At 36.9% G+C, this 23,257-nt stretch overlaps 1 protein-coding gene across 4 annotated transcripts; it reads left to right on the forward strand.

Moving 5' to 3' along the window:
• Nucleotides 1–1,961: 1,961 nt before the first annotated feature.
• LOC110927134 (inositol hexakisphosphate and diphosphoinositol-pentakisphosphate kinase VIP2) lies at nucleotides 1,962–22,470 on the forward strand. 4 transcript variants are annotated; one of them, XM_022170748.2, is made up of 31 exons: nucleotides 1,962–2,097; nucleotides 2,202–2,309; nucleotides 2,492–2,551; nucleotides 2,873–2,919; nucleotides 3,406–3,489; nucleotides 4,599–4,662; nucleotides 4,834–4,987; nucleotides 5,699–5,769; nucleotides 5,912–6,016; nucleotides 12,833–12,925; nucleotides 13,124–13,198; nucleotides 14,180–14,265; nucleotides 14,754–14,960; nucleotides 15,062–15,161; nucleotides 15,884–15,954; nucleotides 16,088–16,169; nucleotides 16,316–16,468; nucleotides 16,681–16,723; nucleotides 16,814–16,896; nucleotides 17,647–17,709; nucleotides 17,804–17,878; nucleotides 18,560–18,685; nucleotides 18,788–19,029; nucleotides 19,116–19,160; nucleotides 19,226–19,292; nucleotides 19,965–20,036; nucleotides 20,135–20,388; nucleotides 21,004–21,061; nucleotides 21,134–21,301; nucleotides 21,891–21,965; nucleotides 22,063–22,470. In XM_022170748.2, exons 2-31 carry the CDS (start codon nucleotides 2,223–2,225, stop codon nucleotides 22,321–22,323), a joined length of 3,171 nt encoding a protein of 1,056 aa, XP_022026440.1. In that variant the 5' UTR covers nucleotides 1,962–2,097; nucleotides 2,202–2,222; the 3' UTR covers nucleotides 22,324–22,470. The 4 variants fall into 4 exon arrangements, with proteins under 4 accessions (XP_022026440.1, XP_022026442.1, XP_022026439.1 ...); XM_022170750.2 differs by having other exon boundaries at nucleotides 2,202–2,291; XM_022170747.2 differs by having other exon boundaries at nucleotides 2,005–2,309.
• Nucleotides 22,471–23,257: the final 787 nt, after the last annotated feature.

Genomic DNA, 23,257 nt, shown 5'->3' on the forward strand with positions numbered 1-23,257 from the left:
TTCCCATTCTTCTTTAACCAATACCCAACACAAATTACACATCTTCAACCAAACACCCCCCCCCCCCCCCAAAAAAAAATACAAACGAAAATGGTGCATTGGACCAAAGAGGAGTAAATAGCACTAGTGACATCGATTGTTGACGCACAACGAACCCTACAACGCGGTCAAACCGCATATTGGGGTCAAGCGTTTCAACAATACCAACAACACGTCGGGAACATGCGTCACAACTTTAACCCGTGTCAACACATATGGTGTGAGCTCAAACCGAAGTTGGATCGGTTTAAAATTTGCTTCGACCATGTCCCTGCGGGCGACTTGACCCACGACGATCGAGTCAAGATCGTGAAGATCGAGTACAAGCACGATGGGAATACAGATTTTAAGTGGGTTCCCCACTTTAATATTTACCGTACTTTGTAATTTTTATTTTTATTTTTATAGGATTTAATAAGTATTTTTTTTAGGATTTATTAAGTAGTTTTTTTAAGGATTTATTAAGTAGTTTTTTTTAATTTTTTAGAATTGACTTTTATGTAACTTTTTTTTTAAATTAATACAAGTGCTATTTTATTTTATTCTTATAAAGAAGCAAGTTCAATATGCATACATGTGTTGTAACATGTGCTTAGGGAGTTTTTCAAAAAAAAAAAAAAAAAAACTAGAATTTTCCTTTTTAACCTTCAACTTTTAATCTATAACAATTTAATTTTCAAGTTTAATCTTTGTTTCCTTTTTATCCCTAAACTTTTAATCTTTGATAATTTAAGTTTAAAGTTTTAATCTTTGGTAATTTAACCCTTTTGATTAATTTGATTTTTCCTTTCTAATTCAAAAGTTTCTATCTTATACGATTTAACCCCTTTGATTAATTTGATTTTTCACTTCTAATTCAAAAGTTTTCATCTTTTGCAATTTAACCACTTTGATTTTTTTTTACTTATGTGTGGTAATCTTGGTTTTGGGGGTTTTTCAAACAAAAAATGGTTATGCATATGGTTGTTAAAACGTTGGCTTTTGGAGGTTTAAAAAAATTGATTTTTTTTACTTTTCACCCAAAAGTATTTCATAAATTACTTTTAACCCAAAACTATTTGTTTTTTTTTTTTACTTTTAACACAAAACTTTTTACTTTTTGCAATCTATCATCACAACTTTTTTTTACTTTCAGCTTTGGTCCTTTGTAGCTTTTGTTTTCCGCAAATTTTTCGCTTTATGCTTTGTTCTAAATTTTGTGACTTAACACATCGCAACGTGCGTCTTTGGTTTAACGTTTTTACGTTTCGTCTATTTTTTCCCGTTTGACAGGTTCAACATAACGTGCGCGTCATAAATCGACTTAGTTATAACTAAAGAATTCCCGCCGCATTGCGGCGGGTCGTAATTCTAGTTTTACATAATTATCAACTATAAAAAAATTAAATGGCAATCCACACTCCGGCCTGGTCATGCCGCTACCACCTCACTTTTTTGGATGTGGACTGGTGGAGCCACATCTGTCACGTGTCGAGCAATGTCCCTAAACCAACCCCCTTCAATGAGGGCTTGGCCCGGGGTTTTACCCGGGTTCGAGTCCGAGGGGGGGCGCGTTTTACCTATTCCACGGGGTTTTCACGCATCTGGGGTGTGCTACGCTTTCTAGCGGTGGTCGAGTAGTCGGCCTTTGGACATAGCTCCGAAAGGGTGAGTTTACACGTGAAAAGCAGTTAGCCGTTAAAAAAAAACCAACTCCCTTCACACCCCATAGTCTAATAAGTGTGGTATCAACGTACCGTACCGTAACAAAATAAATCGATACTAACTGAATTTCGGTTACCTAACACGTGTTAATCCGCACACACATATTATTTTATATAAATATAAAGAAATTTAAAAAAGAAAATGATATGATTACAAGGAGAAAAAGGATTCATCCTTTTCCCCAAAAAGTAAAACATATCTTTTTTCACGGATATTCCACAAATACAGATTAATTTACTTTATTTCGGCTGAAGTCGGTCTTACTCGTTTATTCTCGTGCTATTTGATAGCGAAATCACAAAGATCTGATTTGATTCGTGTTTCTTTCAACAAACCTTCATTTTCGCATTGACAGTACACTCATATACACGTTTATAGTATACGTGTAGTAGTTTCTCTACTCGTATATCAATAAATATCTCTATCTAACCTATAACCGTTTCTATTTTTGAATCTAGAGAGAGAAAGAAGAAACAGAGATGGTAGAGAGAGAAAGTAATGGCGTCGGGAAGAAGATAATAGTCGGTGTTTGTGTTATGGAAAAGAAGGTGAAATGCGGCCCCGAGGTTCTGTTTCTTTTTATTGATTTTTTCACACAAATCCAGTTCTCAGATGGATGAGTTTGTTGTAACTTTGCATAACGAATGTGTTATTTCACTATTTCACTGATTTGTTCAACTGTTTTTCACTTGATTTGATTCGATTTGTGTTTTCAGTTTTCATTTGTTTGTTTATTAACTTTTGTTAGGTTTTTTCGGCTCCGATGGGGCAAATACTGGAGAGGCTGCAAGCATTTGGTGAATTTGAAGTAAGTGATGAACTAGTGGTTGATTGTTGAGTTGTGATTTTGAATTTGAATTTGTTTTGTTACGCTTTTGAATGAATAGAAGTGAGATTCGGATATTCTGGTGTTATTATAAAGTAATTGTAAAGTAGGAAGGGGTACACTTTAGGTGTAGCTATCGGAATCTTTAAGAAAAAGTTGGTGTTTAGAATTTAGACTTGATGCTATTCGTGGTTTTGTTGACATGCAAATATGTTATAAGTGATTTGAATGAAATTGTTGATAGTGTCGGTTTGTAGGCTAAATTTTTCGATGATGACGTTGTTTTGTTGTGTAATCGTGTAGATCGTCTATTTTGGGGACAGAGTTATACTGGAGGAACCTATAGAGAGGTATATTTAATATTTTTATATAGTTTTGGTTTGAAAATGTCAACTGATTATTAGTGGATTATAGTCTTGATTATATGGCTTACTGTTAAAAATTATCATTTATGTACACAGTATTAATGAAAATAGTTTTAATGAAATATGTGTTTTTAGCTTTTTGGCTAAATTTCAAATACGCTAGTCCCGCATTTCATTATCTATAACCAAAACATTTCAAATATATGTGTTTTTAGCTGTAAGCTCTTCACTTATCTATAACCAAAACATTTCATTGGTTTTGCTGTTGGAAACTGGAGGATAAAAATGTTCACTATATAAAATGACATATAATTGCTCTCCGGTCGCAAGTCAGATAGCAAGTCAATAATCAATATTCATCATCTTGAAAACATATTGGTTTTCTCAAATAAGCGTTTTGGGAAACAGTATTGTTAGGATATTCTGCTTTTACGTGCTTGCTCTTTCATAGCCTTGACTTTGCTGTTTCAGGTGGCCAATATGTGACTGTTTGATTGCTTTTCATTCCTCTGGATATCCGCTTGAAAAGGCTGAAGCTTATGCTGCACTAAGGAAGTATGTGGTTTTCGTTTTTTTTTTTCTGTTTTAAATATCTCCTCTTCTTGTCGGCATGTATGATTAGAGCTGCCTGCTCATGCATACCCAAGTAACCCAACTAGTTTAGGGATAAAAGTCTCCTCATGCTAGTTGGACCACCGTTATTGTATGATTATTCATTAGGAAGTTTTAGCGAAGTCGTTGGATTAATATCGGTAGCGCATGTGCTACACAGATATAGGTATATGAACCCATCAAGAGTTCTGTGAAATTTTCTGGCATTACTGATGGTCAAGGTTTTTTCTCCACTAAATCGACTTCTAGAAATGTCCTGATTGTTGAAATCCAGGATATCGTTGTTTCTTTAAAACAGCCGTCATATTTTTTTTTAAACTGACATCGTAACTTGTCTTTTTTCCTCATTCTTCTTGAGTTTGCTAGTTGTTAACTTGTTACCTGTTTGATTATTTACCCTATTAATTCTAGATGAAAGTTTATCATGCCATCATGATAAAGCACTTTATTTGAACGCAATGCCCTTTCTTCTTTATGTATTTTGATCTCGCCCAAATAGCAAAACATGCCTGAAGTATATCTCTTAATCCTTTTGAGTTTAGTTTTTTAGTAATTAGTATGCTATGCAGTTAATGCGGTAAAATATCGGATATCGGTCAAGGACCGATATTTGAAATATAGGTCATCTCGGTGAGATATCGGTGGGATATCGGTAATTTTAATATAATGCAGAATTTATATATATAATAATTTAACACCAATAATTCAGTGATATATCAGTGATAATATTGGTACCGATATTTTGACCGATATTTGACACCGATATTTTACTAAGGGACCGATATGACCGATATAACCCCGTCATATTGGTGATATATCGGTCAAATATCGGTCAATATCGCCGATAATATCGGTACCGATATTTTGACCGATATTTGACACCGAGATTTTACTAAGGGACCGATATATCACCGATATTAACTGCATAGTTAGTAAGGAGGTAACACTAGTTTTCTTTATGAATTTACCATGTGTGATTTGCTTATTATATGCCGATACCTTTTGTGACATTTTACGTTTTTTCAAGTTACCTTTTACTTTTTTTTCTTCAGGCCTTACCTTGTAAATGAATTGGAACCACAACACCTGCTTCATGACCGGAGGAAAGTATACGAGGTATGGTGCTTAATGACCTTTTATAAATAGCATGTTTCTATACATGATTTTGGATATACTTATGATGTTTCTATGTTCCCTATGAAGACACCGATTGAAGTGTTGTCATTCTCTCTTATTTTTTATTTTTTAAATTTGAAATTCTTCCTTTTTCCGGAAAAAAAAATCAAGTGCCTTGAAATGTGTGGAATTCCAGTTCCAAGATACGCATTTGTAAATAGGGACAAGCCAGATCAAGAGTTGGCCTATTTTGTTGAGGAAGAAGATTTTGTTGAGGTTCATGGGCAGCGATTTTGGAAGCCTTTTGTGGAGAAACCGGTTCATGGTATGCGTCTGCCGAAACCCTTACGGTTTACCTTCTTTAACTACTGTTTTGTTCTATGCAGTTAATGTGGTAAAATATCGGATATCGGTCCGATGTTTGAGATATAGGTTATCACGGTGGGATATCAGTGGTATATCGGTAATTTTAATATCATGAAGAATTTTTATATATAGCAATTTAACACTAAAAATTCAGTATACTCTTCTACCAATAACAAATTAACCTTTTGCAACTTGTAAAACACTAACAATTTTTAGCAAGTAGGAACTCATTAATACTTAAAACACTAACATTTAACACCAACAATTAACAATTAAGACTTGAAACACTAATAGCGGCAATAAGAAGAAGGACGAATGGTAGAACTAAGAAGAAAGGTACTGATATCGGGAAATTAGTGATATATTGGTCAATATCGCTGATAATATCGGTACCCATATTTGACACCGATATTTTACATGGTGACCAATAACTGATATATCACCGATATTAACTGCATAGGTTTTTTTTTTGTTTCTATGCTTTTCATATGTGCCTCAAAATACGGTTATTCTTATCTTTGTAAGCTTTATGTAGAACTCCGTTAAACTTTTTTTTTTTTTTTTTTTTTTTTTCTGTAAAGTGAGAATTATGCATACTTTTGTAAAAAATTGTTTTACACTGTCCATAACTAATAAGCATTGCTGCTTTTATGTTTTACATTGCTTAAAGGTGATGACCACAGAATAATGATATATTACCCCAGTTCAGCAGGAGGTGGCATGAAAGAATTGTTTCGAAAGGTGTGCTTTCTATATCTCTATTAAGTGATTGTTTAAGCTGAACATTTAGGTGTGTAACATGTTTCCATGATCTTCCATATTTCGCTTTGTGTGTTTAGTATTTAATTCATGATTAGTTCTCACTAGTGTGGCTTTCCTTCAGGTCGGCAACAGATCAAGTGAATTTCATCCAGAGGTCAGAAGAGTTAGACGTGAGGGTTCTTATATATACGAGGAGTTTATGCCAACTGGTGGAACAGATGTTAAGGTTGTTTACATTCTTGACAAAACATGTCTTCATTTTATATTCTCTAGGGGTGTAAACGAGCCGGGCCGAGCCCGAGCTCGACCAGGCTCGAGCTCGGCTCGTTAGTTTTTTATGAAGCTCGAGCTCGGCTCGGTTCGAGCCTACTTTTTTGAGCTCGAGCTCGGCTCGACTCGGCTTGAACTATTTTGAGAACAACCTTAAACGAGCTAAAAGCTCGGCTCGAGCTCACTTCAACATCACTTAAACGAGCCAAAGCTCGGCTCGAGCTCGGCTCATCAATGTTATCATCATTATTAATATATAATATATAAAAAATTAAAATTTTGTATAGGCTCGTTTAGGCTCGCGAGCCTAAACAAGCTTTGTATTTCAGGCTCGAGCTCGGGCTCGATAACAAAACGAGCTCTATTTTAGGCTCGAGCTCGGGCTCGGGCTCGTTAAGGCTCGGCTCGTTCGAGTTTTTAACCGAGCCGATCACGAGTAGCTCTCGAGCCTCTGGGCTTGTTTACACCCCTAATATTCTCTACTTTTTATATGGATAGTATGTGCTACTCTGAGGTGGCCTGCATTTAAATACTGGACTAAAGCTTGTGCCTGTCTATATATGTAACTTCTACCTCTGCTGCATACTCCTTAAGGAAAAGGAAAAATGATTAAGCAGGGGGCTAACCGTTTGTGTTGCTGTTTTTGGGTAATCTGAAGTTTGCTGATCTCTAGTGTAGATAGGATGGTATGTGTGGTTTTGGAGAATCTTCCAAGGGTAGGGACCCGGTATGCAACAACAAAATTGAATACTGGTTTATGTGTAGGTAGTTCCTATTCTATCATTATTATTGATTGTTCCGGCTTTTTGGTTATTAGACATTATTAAAATAGTTAATGTTAATACTTTAGTATTAGAGGGATATAAGGTGTAACTTTGTTATCTGTTTATATACTTGTGATCTTCTCGTTATCAATTGCAATATACAATACAGTTCCCAAGTTTATCTTGGTATCAGAGCAATTTTTTCGCCAACCCTAATTGCACTTTGTCCGACGATGCCTTATCCACAATTGAGAAAGCATCTCACAATTCCCATAAGTTTGGCTTCACGTTGTCTCCCACAAACTATGGTTTTTGTGAGAGAACGGTTCATCCCTTTCTTGTCGCAAATAATTTAGTTGGTTATGTTGATGGGACGATTCTTTGGTCCCCACAACTGATACAACAGGCTGCAACATCTGACAAGGACGCTGCTCGTGTATCACAACCCAATCCAAACTATGCGACATGGGTAGCCAGTGATGCCCATTCCGTGTGCTAATAATATCTACCATCTTGGAGGCTTCTTTCACCCATGTTAAAGGTACATCTCGTGGACTCTAGCTCCCCTTAGAACGAGCGTATGCACCTAACACGTCTTCTCGGGAATACACTCTCAAGACCCAACTTTTGAAAATCGTGATGTAAGGTGATGAAACATTTTCTGCATATCTTGATCGTGCAAAGGAATATGCCGATAACTTCACCAACATTGGAGAACCTTTTAAAGAAAAGGACTGATAGATACCGGAATCGAAAGCTGTAATTTGATAGAATTGACAATTAACTTGGCCCGATTCGAGAAGGGCAATTCTCCGATTACAAGTAAAACTCAGATAAACATGCAAGAAACCAATTATTTAAACTGATTTCTTGGAATGGTTGAAACTGTTCCCGCTCAACAAATTAGGTTCGTATCAATACTTCCGGCCTGGAGAAACAACTTGTCCTCAAGTCGCGTAAGCGAACTGAGTTGTTAACAGACCTTGATGTTCATGCTCGGGTTCCTCGTGATCATCAACATGTGACGGAGAGTCACTTTGATCATTAATTTGGTGGCGGTTTGGTGGTAGTCGGTGGTGGGGAAAAATTAATTGCAGCCGAAAGCGATACCTCAGAAGCTTCTCCTATCTTTTAATACGTCAAAGAATGATTCATGATTAGAAACCTTCTTTCCCAAAAGTGTATTGCTAAGGTCCAACACGTGGAACATGAGAGTCTTACGAAGCTTATAACAAATAATAAGATTTGGTTGAGAGTCCCAACACCTGTCCAATTTTGATTCTAAATGGTCTAGGCCCTCCACGTGTAGGAGCACTTATAACTTTCATCAATTCTTTGGCATCCAATTTTCCATTTGTCACTGTCTCCTTTAATTTCTCTCCAAACATTATACTCTTCACGATGTTCAGCGTTTTCATAGCATGAAGATAGGATGTAATTTCAAATTTCAGATGGAGATTTCTTGGCTGTTTTGGATGTCATTAAATTACTCTCCGCCATCGTGATCTTCCGATCCTCTACTTTTTTCACGATTGTCGCCACCTCCGATTACTTCATTGCCCGTTGAACTACCCCTACCCTTTTCCATGTTCATATTGGATCCGCTATGGTCCTCCTTGTTGAGAGGATCATCGTTACCGGTAGTACGCGCTTCAGGTGCTATTGGCAAGATCATCCGATTCTTGATTGCTTTGACATCGTTTTTCAATGGTACATACATCTGAGCCTTGAGTTCTTCAACATCAGCCTTCAAGGGTGTTAGAATGGCATCCGAACGAGCTACAATGAGTGCTATTTGGGCAGCAATAGATGCACCTAGTTCTCCTTGATTGCAGCTTCGGATAGAAGTCACCATCGATTTCCTGACAATGGAACCAATGTTAGATACTGGAAATCGAAAGCTGTAATTTGATAGAATTGACAATTATGTCGGCCCGACCCGATTCGAGAAGGGCAATTCTCCGATTATAAGTAAAACTCAGATAAACATATAACAAGACAAGTATAAAAATGCAAGAAACCGATTATTTAAGCCAAACTTTAGGTGGGAACAGTTATGATCTCAAACTGATTTCTTGGAATGGTTGAAACTGTTCCCGCTCAACACATTAGGTTCGTATCAAGGACCTTGTGATGCTTGTGATTTCAGGAACTCGTGATGAATATATAGGTTTGAAACCTTATCTGCTTGGCCGGCAGGTTCCATTGCTTTTGATGAGCTTCATGGTCCGCTTGCTGACCATGATAATCTGCTCCGGCCGTTCAACCACCGCAAGCTTTTGTTGCAGCCGTTGAAGGTAACCCCACAACTGGGTCTACACAACCAGACCTGTTACAAACCCTTAACTTGCCTTGTTGGTATCACAGTTTACGAGTTCCCAGGACCAATCGGACCGAGAAGAACGATGATCACACTTATACGTAAAATCACCGCAAACATCGCACCACTTCATTATGAATCGTAAAAACAGAATTGAACAAACAGCAAATAACTAACCGAACAAAGAATCGAACTGGAATTTCAATTTGCAGAAACTTTGATTCCAAACTGTACGGGTACAATTGACAACTTTCAGACCCTTATATACTTGACGAAGGGATGCGTGTGAATGGTTGTGTCGATCAGCAGAGGGATGTGTCTATCCCTGATAACCGTTTGTGCGGTTATTCAAAACACACACCCTTTCAATCAAGCCCAACTAAAACACAACCTACTGGACTTTTACTAATGACCCAACATTACTGTCTATGGCCTGCGGCCCAATACTAAACACAAATAATAAACATAACAGTAACTCTGTTTTGACCCATTAACTAATAAACACAAATAAAAACAAACAGCCCAAGTCGGATCTGGAGATTCGTGATTATCGATCTTCATTCTCCCTCCTAAGTATGAAACTCCGCGATCTGCATGCTTTCTTAAGCCATCATCGTTGCCGGCGACCTCGATGGTTATCACCAAGTCCGCCTCATCCTCGCTCTCAACCGCTTCCGCTTGTGCATCCCTCGTGCTTGCTCCATCCGCAACCAATGCATTTGTGTCACCGTTCTTTTTCATCAACTCGAAATACCATTCAATCAATTCGATGTAGTACACGTAAGCAACCTTCACCACATGTGCGTCATTTGCTTCGAAACCATACTCGACCACTACCTTGGCCCAAAGATCATACTCGATCACTTTCTTTACACCACCCTTGACGGTCACAATTCGATGTAGCAATATCAAACTAACTTCTCTTCCGTCAATTAGTGTCAGTGGCATAGTGTCTTCTTTGAAGATTCCAAGGAAGCACATGTGACCGTCACTAATTGACGGAAGAGAAGTTAGTTTGATATTGCTACGTCGAATTGTGACTGTCAAGGGTGGTGTAAAGAAAGTGATCGAGGATGATCTTTGGGCCGAGGTAGCGGTCGAGTATGGTTTCGAAGCGGATGACGCACATGTGGTGAAGGTTGCTTACGTGTACTACATCAAATTGATTGAATGGTATTTCGAGTTGATGAAAAAGAACGGTGACACAAATGCATTGGTTGCGGATGGAGCAAGCACGAGGGATGCACAAGCGGAAGCGGTTGAGAGCGAGGATGAGGCGGACTTGGTGATAAGCTACAAAACAAGGGGAATTCACGTTTGGGCTTCCACATGTAGATTCTCTATGATGATTTTCTTGTCTTCGAGTTCTCGTGTGTTCATAAGTGGATCGAATAATTGAATGAGATCACAAGCATCCCATTAAGCGTTGTGAACAACATCCCATAAAGATGCCCACTCACAGTAGTAAAAACCATTCAGAACAACATAACATAAAGATACCCACTCACAGAAGTAAAAACCATTTTAGTAACCTGTTCATCGGTCATTTGATAATTAAAATCAAAATTCTTGTTCCGGGTGATTTACCCTCGCACGTTCTATAATCCTTGTTGTTTGATAATATTCTCGTAAAACTTTTGGCCACCAAGGGTTTCTATGATACGTTAAGTACCTTGACTTGTCGCAATCCGACTTCAAACTTAACGATTAGGGTAGTGTGTTTCTCCGATTTAGGTTTCTCGAAGCGGCGAGCCGGCGGCGTGCGAAGTGTATAGAGAGGTAAACAACAGTGCGATTGCCCGTCTTGTTTGTTTCAATGAACAACACTTATTACCGCACGTACAACATTTAGCCCCTGCTGTGAAATCTACCACCATTCACATGGTTCTTTCTTTCGCGGTAACATAACGACGGCTTTTCATCAATTGGATGTTCAAAATGCATTTTTGCTTGGGGATTTAATTGAACCACAAGGCTTTATTGATTCTTAAGCAGGCCCCATGTGCATGGTTTAATCGGTTAATAAAGGCCTTGGTTTTCAAGGATCGCAACTGATCCTTTCCTTCTTATTTTGTCTTACCTAGGAACTATTCTATACATGCTAGTTTATTTTGATGACATAATTCTCACAGGGAACAATCCTAGTGCAATTGATGGCGCTATCAAGAGTCTTGAGTAAAACATTTGCTATTCAAGATTTGGGCTCTATTTCATATTTTTAGGCATTAAGGTTCTTTCTAAAGGGCCAGACATGGTTTTATATCAAATACATCTTGGAATTGCTTCAACAGGCTTGTCTCTCTCAGGCCAAACTAGTCTCTCACCGATCACCACCACTGCTAATTTATCTCTCGGTGATAGCCCTTTGTTTGATAACCCCAGTTCGCTATCGCCAGGTTGTTGAGGCATTACAGTATGTCACCTTATCGAGGCCTGACATCACTTATGCGGTTAACTAAGTGTGCCCGTTTATGCATTCCCTGACAGAAAATCACTGGGATGCGGTTAAACGCGTTTTTCAGTATCTTCAGGGTACTTCTTACTGTTGTCTCTTAATTGAGCAAGCATCCAGGAACATTCGTCACGCCTACAATGATGCTCACAAGTCGTCTATGATTGCTTCTTGGATGCTGACTGGGCTGGTTGTTCCGATGACCGTCGATCCACGAGAGGGTTTGCCATCTATCTGGGTTTTAATCTTGTCTCATGGTTCGCCAGAAAACAATGAACTGTCTCAGTTGATGCTAAGTATAAAAGCCTTAGCTGACATAGTGGCTGAACTCACTTGGCTTGAAGCACTTCTTAAAGAACTTTAGGTTTCCATGAGTCCCAGTTTTATGGTGTGACAACTTAGGTGCCACATACTTGTCTGCCAATCCTGTATTTCATGCTCGCACAAAATATGTTGAGGTAGATTTCCATTTGTCAGGAAAAAGGTTGTTGAAAGAAAACTCTCTGTTCAGTTCATTTCTACAACCGATCAGATTGCAGATATCTTTACCAAGCCATTGTCATCTCAACGATTCACTGATCTACAGGCCAAGCTACAGGTCGTGACCCAACCTTAGCTTGTGGGGAAATATTAGACAGTATTTAGATAGTTACTGTTAATACTTTAGTATTAGAGGGATACAAAGTGTAATTCTGTTATCTATTTATATCCTAGTAATAGTAATCTTCTCATTATCAATTACAATATACAATACAATTACCAAGTTTATCTTTGGTGATGCATAGGTTTTTATATTCCAATTCAATAACTGTTGCTTTTTGACAAGATCATCGGAATTTATGATCTGATATGGTGCTACTTTTTGCCATGGGATTCCTCTGTCTGCATGATGTCTTAGCATCCAAAAACAATAATGAGTTTTTATAAAACTGTTTATAGCCTCCTTGATTTTTATGTGGGTGTTGGTACTCAATAATTCAGGTTTTTCAACGAGGGAATGATTTCTGAATTATAGAAGTTTGAAGGAATGCGCTATACTACGAGCGTGCATTTTTTTTATGTTTTTTATGCTACAAAAGTTTTTTAGGGTATTCACATAACCTATCTTTCTGACCATGTAAGTCCGCCGATTGTCACCAACGTCTTAAGATTTTATTGCATTTGTTTTCTTGGTGATTACATTGTCATCATGCATCCTTGTAAAATCTTGCTTACTAGGTACTTGTTATGCTGTAGGTGTACACGGTTGGTCCAGAATACGCACATGCTGAGGCAAGAAAGTCTCCTGTTGTCGATGGAGTTGTTATGAGAAATCCGGATGGCAAAGAAGTAAGTGGTACATGGAGCATAAGTGTATCTTCTGTAAAAGTATTAACAATTTACTGGTGAAACGCTTTTCAATGACAACTTATCTCTAGGAATTTGCATGTTCATTACATCTTATGTCATTTGCTTGTGCATTTTGGGGATCTAGAGAGTTGATTTGATAATTGATAGTTATTTAAATAAATTTGTAACCTTTGGCAGGTCAGGTATCCGGTGCTTCTTACACCAAATGAGAAGCAAATGGCAAGAGAAGTTTGCCTTGCGTTTAGGCAAGGGGTATGTTATATTATTTGTACCTTTTAGACTTTCCACAGGAAAGTTTTTTTGCACTTAAACATGAAGAACATATTATTCCATATATAAATTTGCAACTTTTTTGTGCAATACCACTTGTACATTGTGCTTCAAGAGTTTTTCAAAAAAAAAAACCTTGATTTCTTACTTTTAACCAAAATCAAATTACCTTTTTTAATTTTAACCTTACCTAATTTGTTTTTTTTTAACTTTAACCAAAAACTTTTCATTATTTGCAATTTAACTACGCAACTTTTGTCACTTATACTTTTCATCTTTCGCAAAGTATAGCTCCAAATTTTTCGAGTTAATACGACGCAACGTGCATGTGTGGTTCAACGTTTTTACCTCTATTTTTCCATGTTTGACAGGTTCGTCGCAACACACATATCCTAGGTCGAGTCAGTGTTGGTCGTCGATGACGGTTGTGTGACATTAGTACTATCTGACACACCGTTTTACGCTGGCTTTGGGGGTTTTCCAAAAAAAGTGTTTTTTTACTTTTCACCAAAAAGTATTTCATAAATTACTTTTAACCCAAAACTATTTGTTTTTTTTTTTAACTTTTAACCCAAAATTTTTTATCTTTTGCAATATATTCTCATAACTTTTTTTTACTTTCATCTTTGGTCTTTTATAGTTTTCATTTTCCGCATTTTTTTGCTTTATGCTTGGTTCTAAATTTTGTGACTTAACACATCGCAACGTGCGTCTTTGGTTTAATGTTTTTACGTTTCGTTCTAAATTTTGCGAGTTAACACGACGCAACGTGCGTGTGTGGGTGAACGTTTTTACATCGTCTATTTTCCCCCGTTTAACAGGTTTAACATAACGTGCGGGTTATAGATTGACTTAGTTATATCTAAAGAATCCCCGCCGCATTGCGGCGGGTCGCATTCCTATTCCTAGTTCTGTCTATTTACCAACTTGGTTGATCTGGCATACTCATGTTTATTTCTGCAGGTGTGTGGGTTTGATCTCTTGCGCTGTGAAGGCCGTTCATACGTCTGTGACGTAAATGGGTGGAGCTTTGTCAAAAACTCTCACAAGTAATAAGCATTAATTATACATATAGCTACATGGGCTTTGGGTTTTTTTTTTTTCATAAAAGAAGTATATGTGCTGTGTCAGTGTAGCTGCAATTCATGCATTTTGTTTTATGAACAAATTGACAATATATAATACATTTAAACTAAAAGAGTAAAGTACACGGATGGTCCCTGTGATTTACCAAAATTTTGGATTTCGTCCCTACCTTTCCAAAAGTACACGGATGGTCCCTATGGTTTGCACACACATTTAGTCCCCAACCAACAAATCTAAAGGTTTTAGCATGTCCAAGTTAGGGACTAAATGCGTTACAAAGTGCAAACCATATGAACCATCCATGTACTTTTGGAAAAAGATAGGGACTAAATGCCTTACAAAGCGCAAACTACAGGGACTATCCATATACTTTTCTCAAACTAAAATTTGGTTTACGAAGTGTTCCCTTAATTATTGTTTTACTGATTTCATGAAATGCATGTAACTACAGATATTACGATGATGCTGCTTGTGTGTTGAGAAAGATGTTTCTAGATGCGAAAGCTCCCCATCTTTCAACAACTATTCCGCCGGTTTTACCTTGGAAAGTCAACGAGCCAACTCAGCCATCCGAGGGCCTAACCCGTCAGGGAAGCGGGATCATTGGCTCATTTGGGCAGTCTGAGGAGCTGCGTTGTGTGATCGCTATTATTCGTCAGTAAGATATTAATATATTATTATTATCCTTGGTTTTTGTTTTCTAAGTTTTGTGAGTACTTCTTTTGTTATTTTGTAACGAGATGTGTTTTTGTTGGACAGTGGTGATAGAACTCCAAAGCAAAAGGTGAAGTTGAAGGTCACTGAGGAAAAATTGTTGAATTTAATGCTGAAATACAACGGTGGAAGACCTAGAGCAGAGGTGCTTTTTATATGCTCAATCTTATTATCATTTTGTTCCTAAATGATTTGTTCTTTACTCAAATTTAGTCTTCATAACATGCTTTAGGATCAGAAAAAAATAGTTAATGAGGATTATTTTAACTAAAAGTTTCAAGCTGTTTGTAAACTTTTTTGTTGGGTAACAAATAAATAAGTAAAATATAATATTAATAGAATATAATATTAATATAAATATTAAAATATCTTTAAATAAATTTGGTTCGTATCTTTGCACACTTAAAATTCTTAATATGGAATATTTCAGTAAAACGTTTATTAAGGATAGAGTTATTATTTATAAATAATAGTTAAAAAGTTACCATTAAAAGTATATATAATAATACATTATTAAAAGAACAGATATTAACTATAAATCAACATAACATTATTTCTCAAAGGTAATTGAAGGGTTTACCCATAAAGAAAATAAAAAAAAGGAAGATTCCTTTGATTTACTACTTTTCTTTATGACATTTCTACCCATATTCATAAAAAAACTAACAAAAATCCTCGATACACTACATAATGGTATTCTTGTAAATAACATGAACATTAAGGATTCTGTGGCTACTGTGACACCAACAAGTTGTTATTTAATATGAATAATAATAATAATAATAATAATAATAATAATAATAATAATAATAATAATAATAATAATAATAATAATAATAATAATTTCTGTCGTTTTTTTTCTTGCAGACAAAACTCAAAAGTGCAGTTCAATTGCAGGATTTATTAGATGCTACACGTATATTAGTACCTCGTATTAGGTATATCCCACGTGCAATGCATTTTCTTTGGAAACTTTTTCCATAACAAATAATGCTTTTACATTATGTTTTTTTTCTTTATCTGTAAAATAAGTGATGTTATATATCTAATGGGATACTTTGGTTTTTACAGACCCGGTCGTGGAAGTGATAGCGAAACAGAAGATATCGAACATGCGGAAAAGCTTCGTCAAGTTAAAGCAGTTCTTGAAGAGGTATACATTATAAACTTTACATGCTTACTCCAATTTTATATTTATTTCCAATTTTTCCTTTGCTTCTTATCATGTTAAATAATGTTTCTTACCCAGCTTCATATGTTCTATTTGTTTTATGTAAATGACAACTGTTCTGTTTTCAGGGTGGTCACTTCTCTGGCATATATCGCAAGGTTCAACTCAAACCACTTAAGTGGGTTAAAGTTGTAAAAGGTGATACTGAAGAAGAACGACCAATAGAAGCTCTCATGGTTCTGAAATATGGAGGCGTTCTGACTCATGCTGGCCGGAAACAGGTATTTACTTCAACATCTTTAATTCCCTACAACACACGCGCACAGTCGCACACACATCTGTATGTATATGTAATGTGGCTTGGTTAAGTTCAGAAAATAGTGGTTTTGATCATGGCAAACAGAATTGAAAATAAATTATTGTCTTTATAAAGTAGGAGCTTTATAATTTTCATCTAAATATATGTGCATTGCGTATCTATTTCTTGTGATAGGCTGAAGAACTCGGCAGATATTTCCGCAACAATATGTATCCAGGTAAATACTTATTTCAAGAATCTATGTGTTAACTTATTTACATAATTATTATATATATATGAGAAAGTTAATAATATGCTATTATTTCAGGTGAAGGTACCGGACTGCTTCGCCTACACAGTACATATCGGCATGACCTAAAAATTTACAGCTCCGATGAGGGCCGTGTACAGGTATCACGAGTAATTTGCACATTTATTTTTTACCATGTTCGGATCACGACTTTGTCGGTCATACTTGTGCTTAGGGCTGTAAACGAACCGAATGAACACGGATAAGGCCTTGTTTGTGTTCGTTCATTAAGCAATAAGCATGTTCATGAACAGTTCACAACCGCTTCCTGAATGAGATTTCTTGGTCATGTTTGTTCATTAAGAAAATGAACATGTTCATGAACATTTACAAACAAATGTTCTTGAACATAAATGAACACAAACGAACGTTATATATTCATTCTAAAATAAAATCTGCATTTTTCATCAGAAAGAGATTACGAAGAATTGAAATGGTCAAATGAGGAATGTTAGCGGAGGTGTATAGTATAACTATGGTTTCAAAATTTTTAAAATAAAAATATAGAATAATTAAAAACCCTTTAAATGAACGAACACAAATGAACATAAACGAGCAAACATAAATGAGCACATTACCGAACGTTCACGAACATACAAGAACGAACGCAGCCTCTGTTCATGTTCATTTGTTTAACTTATCAAACGAAGTTTCTTGTTCGTGTTTGTTTATTTATTAAACGAACGAACATAAACGAACTTCCCGCCGAACGGTTCACGAACTGTTCGCTGAACGTTCGGTTTGTTTACAACCCTAGTGTCCTACTAGTTGTGCTGTGCTAACTGCTAACGTTTCGCTTGTGTTCACTGCCCTTACGAAACCTATTCATTGGTTAAAATCTCTCAAAATAGATGTCAGCCGCTGCATTTGCCAAGGGGCTCTTGGACTTGGAAGGACAATTGACACCTATACTGGTTTGTTACCTTCTGCTTTTTATTATTGATAGCTTTACCGTTGCGTTTTTTTAGTTTTTTGGCTATGACTGAAAAGATGAAATTCTTTGTGAAGGTTTCACTTGTCAGCAAGGACTCTTCAATGTTGGATGGGCTCGAAAATGCAAGTATTGAAATGGAAGAAGCTAAGGTTACTTTTGTTCCTTTACATGAATACATTAGCTTCTCATGCTTCATCATATTCATATATAGACTTATACATCATTTTTCTAGTATGACTCGTGAGAGAACATCATAGTTACATACAATCCAGTTTGACCTAAAAAATTAATGTACACGGTTGGTCCCTTTGGTTAACCAAAATTTTGGATTTGGACCCTAGATTTCCAAAAGTACATGGATGGTCCCTGTGATTTGTACTTTGTAACGCATTTAGTTCCCAACTTTTTGCCAAAAGTACATGGATGGTCCTTGTGGTTTGCACTTTGTAACGCATTTAGTCTCTAACTTGGACCTGCTGAAGCCTTTAGATTTGGTAGCTAGGGACTAAATGCAAGGACCATCCGTGTACTTTTCAAAAGCTAGGGACCAAATCCAAAATTTTGGTTAACCACAAGGACCATCCATGTACTTTCCTCAATCCCATACTAAACCAAGTTCGGTTATTGGGGTCCATATTACTAGGTATTGTTTTATGCGGTCTTATATCAAAGTAAACTTTCTATAGCCTTTTCTTTTTTCTCTTATCGTGTAAACAGATCAAGTAAATATAAATATGAAAGTCATTTTGATGTTAGATATCACACTCACATGATTAATTATTTCATATTCCTTTTCTTTGTATAAATTCATTTTTTGTCTGCTTTTATAGGCTAGATTGAACGACCTGATAACGTCTGGAGTGAGGGCGGTGCAGGCAAACGGATCACTAAAAAAACCCTGGATGGTTGATGGGGCTGGACTTCCACCGAACGCTTCCGAGCTTCTACCTACACTGGTAAATTTTTACCTATGTTACTATAAACCTTTTTCTACTTTAAGCTGTTGGGTGAATTTATATATTATATAATACTGATTTCACATGTATTTTAATTAATAGGTGAAACTGACTAAAAAGGTTACAGAACAAGTGAGACTACTAGCAAAAGATGAAGACGAGAAGCTTGCTGAGACAACCTCATATGACGTAATTCCACCATATGATCAAGCAAGAGCACTTGGTAAAACTAATATAGATGTTGATCGAATTGCGGCTGGATTACCTTGTGGAAGTGAAGGCTTTCTTTTAATGTATGCGCGGTGGAGAAAGTTGGAACGTGATTTGTATAATGAGCGCAAGGAGTAAGCTTTTTACATACAGCAACAAGTCGGTTAATCCAGATGTGTTTAGATTCATTAACATTTTGCTTCTGTTTTGTTTTTAACAGTCGATATGATATTACACAAATTCCAGACGTTTATGACTCGTGCAAGTAAGTAAACATCACACGTTCACCTTTTTATGTTGGATATAACTTCTTTTTACAACGTTCTACAGGTATGATCTATTGCACAATGCACATCTTAATATAGATGGACTGGATGAACTCTTCAAAGTTGCTCAGGTACATTACTTTTATTCAAAGTTGCCTGGAAAAACGGTTCAGTCGGCTAGCGGGTCAATAGGGTTTGTGTCAAGTTGGGTTCGGGTCAAAAGGGGTCGTTTTGAAGAAAGTATCAATTGGCGGCTAGTGGCAACGGCGGGAAGAGGTGATGCTTGGCGGCAATGTTGGTGGTGGTGGCCGCAGTGATGGTGTTTGAGGAATTGAGGCAGAGGCGGGGGTAGTGCGTGATGGAGACGGTGGCAGTGGCGGCGGCGGTAGTGATCGTGTTGGCAGCGACCTGTATGGGCTGGTGTTGGTCCCAGTTGGACCCGTTCTAAGCTAGCTAGTTTCATAGGAGAGGTGCACAAACCAGTTAATTTCCATAATCGGTTATGGCGATTAATTTCTGTGAATTTTTCGGTTAACTGGTCTACTGGTAAAAAAAAAAAAACGATTCCTATACTAAAACTCTATAACTGGATACTAACCGGCGGTTATAATTAACCACTAACCGGTAAATGTTCTACCGGTTAATAACGGGTCATGGGTGCCAGGTGTAACCACAAGTAGCATGTCATATAATTGTTATATATGTTAAGATTGTTTTGTTTCTGGATCCATATTGGATCAAATTCATTTTCTTGTCTTGCAATATTATTATCATAGTTTTCTGAAAGCATCCAATCATCTCAGTTACTTGCTGATGGCGTTATTCCAAATGAGTACGGCATCAACCCGAAGCAGAAATTGAAGATAGGCTCTAAGGTTAATCCCTTGGCACCTTATCTCTGTTGCATAATAATTTTCCTATTATCTTTTTGCACTTGAGTTGTTATCTTGTAATATCTTAATTATATTTGTAGATTGCTCGACGTTTGTTGGGTAAAATCTTGATCGATCTGAGGAATACACGTGAAGAAGCCATCAATGTTGCAGAATTAAAGAATCAATGTCAAAGCTCAGCAACCACCGTCAAGAATATGAAAGAACATACTGATCAACAACCAAAATCTCTCATTAAGAATGAAGAATCAAGAAGAACTAGCTTCACTAGTGATAGGTCAATGGATCACGATGAAGATGATGACAAGGAGATAAAATACCGTTTGGATCCAAAGTGAGTACATAGTCCTTAAATTTCATTCCAAATCTTAGGGGTTGTTTGGTGCCTCTGAATCAGTAAGAGGTAAGCGTGTTTGGTTCACAAATAACACCTCGTAATGGTTCAGTTGACCTCTTAATGATTAAGTGATAAGACTGATTTACCCTTGCCCTAATAAACTTCCTTAACCCTAAAACTTTAGCCACCAGCGCCGCCACCACCACCCGCCACCGCCAACAACCACCATCACCAACCACTAGATACATTTCATTCAACACAAAATAGTTCAGAGGGGTAAAATAATCATTTTGCACAGTTATTCAGAGCTTTAGCCAAACAGCACTTACCGGCTCAGCACTTACTGGTTCAAACCTCTTACTGGTTCAGCACTTACTGGTTCAAAGGTTGCCAAACAACCCCATAATCTGAATAATTGAATTATCATCATCATACTCAGTAAATCCCACCAATAGCAAAACTAAGGTAGGGTCTGAGGAGGGTAAGATGTAGACAGTCTTACCTCTACCCCGAAGGAATAGGTAGGATCTGAATAATTGAATATAGATGCAAAAGGTAGTAGTACTTGAAGACCTACTTTTAGCACTGATAATTCCACACAAATATCTTCAGATATGCTAATGTGAAGACACCTGAGAGACACGTCCGGACCCGCCTGTACTTTACATCGGTAAGTAGAACCATAATCTAAATTAAGCTTGTTTATGTTTTGGTTTTTATTTATTTTTTATGTTAATGACAGGAATCTCATATCCACTCGTTGATGAATGTCCTTCGTTACTGTAACTTGGATGAATCTCTTCAAGGGGAAGTGGGCCTCATTTGTGATAATGCTTTGGAACGCCTTTTGAAAACAAAGGAGCTTGATTACATGAGCTATATCGTATTAAGGATGTTTGAAAATATTGAGGTTGGTGTATACCAATTAAAAAAAAAACGCAAATTAAGTTTACTCATTGTTTACTACTTAGGGGTGCTAAACGAGCTGTGTTCGCGGGTTGACGGCTTGAACTTGACCCGAACCCAAAAATTACAAATGAACCCGAACCCAAAAATCGTGTCATACACATCAACCCGAAGACGACCCGAATATTCACGGGTTGACCCGAACATGGCCCGTTCAACCCGATTTTTTTTCTGTAAATTAATATATTAAAATAAACTTACCAAAAAACACAAATATATAATACAATTACATTTAAATTAAAAAAGTCTTGTCAATTTCTCTTTTTAAGTTATAATAATGGCATAAAATACACACCCAATTTAATTTATGGCATAAAACATATTGTAAAAAAATATGATATAATATAAATGGGTTAAATGGGTCAACCCGCCAACCCGACTGGGTTGCGTTGGGGTTCAACCTGAAACTGACCCGAATCCGTTTGACTAAACCCAAACCCACAAATATTGTGTTAGGTTCATGTCGTGTTTTCCGGTCGTGTCATAAATTCACACCCCTAGTTTACGTGAATAAAATTGTTCTCCCCCTTTAGGTAAATTTAGAGGACCCGAAAAGGTATCGTCTTGAGATGACTTTCAGCCGCGGTGCAGATTTATCCCCCTTGGAGGTAATCCATTTTCAACCAAAACTAATCACCTTTTTTCATACATCTTTTTTTTTCTTACTTTTTTTTTTTTTTTTTTTTTTTTTTTTTTTTTTTGTAGAAAACTGATGTTGAGGCGGCATCACTACACCAGGAGCACACATTACCAATAATGGGTCCGGAAAGGTTGCAAGAAGCAGGGGAATATCTTACGTTGGATAAAATGGAAGACATGGTGCGGCCGTTTGCCATGCCTGCAGAAGACTTTCCCCCGCCATCTACACCGCAGGGGTTCTCAGGTTACTTCAAAAGTGCAGGGATGTTAGAGCGTTTGGCAAACCTTTGGCCCTTTCACAAGCATGCAAATAAACACGTTGATTAGGTTGTCTGAAAACAGAAGACAAATCAAGTTTTGGGGTGGATTTTGTAACACTCAGAAAACTTTTTATTAACAGAAGTTTGCGGCTGGTTTAACAAGGTAAGATGTGTTGCTCTGATTTTCGTTTTATAAAGAAATATATTTTTTTTTGATGTCACATGCACATTCAACTTTTTTATTAGTAAATATGTTAATTGCAACTGAATGCTATAACTTACAAGAAAGACAAAAACAGAAATTAGTTTATGGCCAAAAGTAATGACCTACCCAAGAGACAAGAGTAGACGTGGGCAAAGAAAACCGGTTTGTTAACTGAAACCGTAACTGGTTAATAACCGGTTAGGGGTTGTAAATGGTTATGGATATTTAGGATAATAATCGGTTATTACCCGGTTTTTAACTGATGGACCGGTTAACCGGAAAAAATGAAAACCATGAAAATAGCTGGTTAATTAACCGAAAATAGCCGGTTATTAACTTAACCGGTTATTACTTTAACCGGTGAAAGCAAAATTTAAAAATAACCTCCTAAACTGGTTAACCGAGCCAGTTAAGGTAATTAACTGATTTGCGCACCTCTACGGCTCTACCCATGAGTGACTCGTGCCTTGGATTTGTTGTTCTAGCACTTTATGGCCTAGAGGTGCACAAAATAACCGGTTAATTAACCGTAACCGGTTATTAACCAAAACCGTAACCGGTTAATAACCGATTTAGGAATAACCGGTTCAATAGGTTATTTAACCGTAGGTTAGTAACTGGTTATAAGTGTTTAGTATAACAACCGGTTATTAACCGGTTTTTTTAAACCGGTTTTTTAACCGATAGACGGGTTAACCGAAAAAATAACCGAAAATTCAAAAAAAAAAAGGCAAAAAAAACGGTTAATAACCGAAAATAACCGGTTAATTAACCGAACCGGTTAAAGTAATTAACC

Source organism: Helianthus annuus, chromosome 7 (genome assembly GCF_002127325.2).
Source record: "Helianthus annuus cultivar XRQ/B chromosome 7, HanXRQr2.0-SUNRISE, whole genome shotgun sequence".
NCBI lineage: Eukaryota > Viridiplantae > Streptophyta > Magnoliopsida > Asterales > Asteraceae > Helianthus > Helianthus annuus.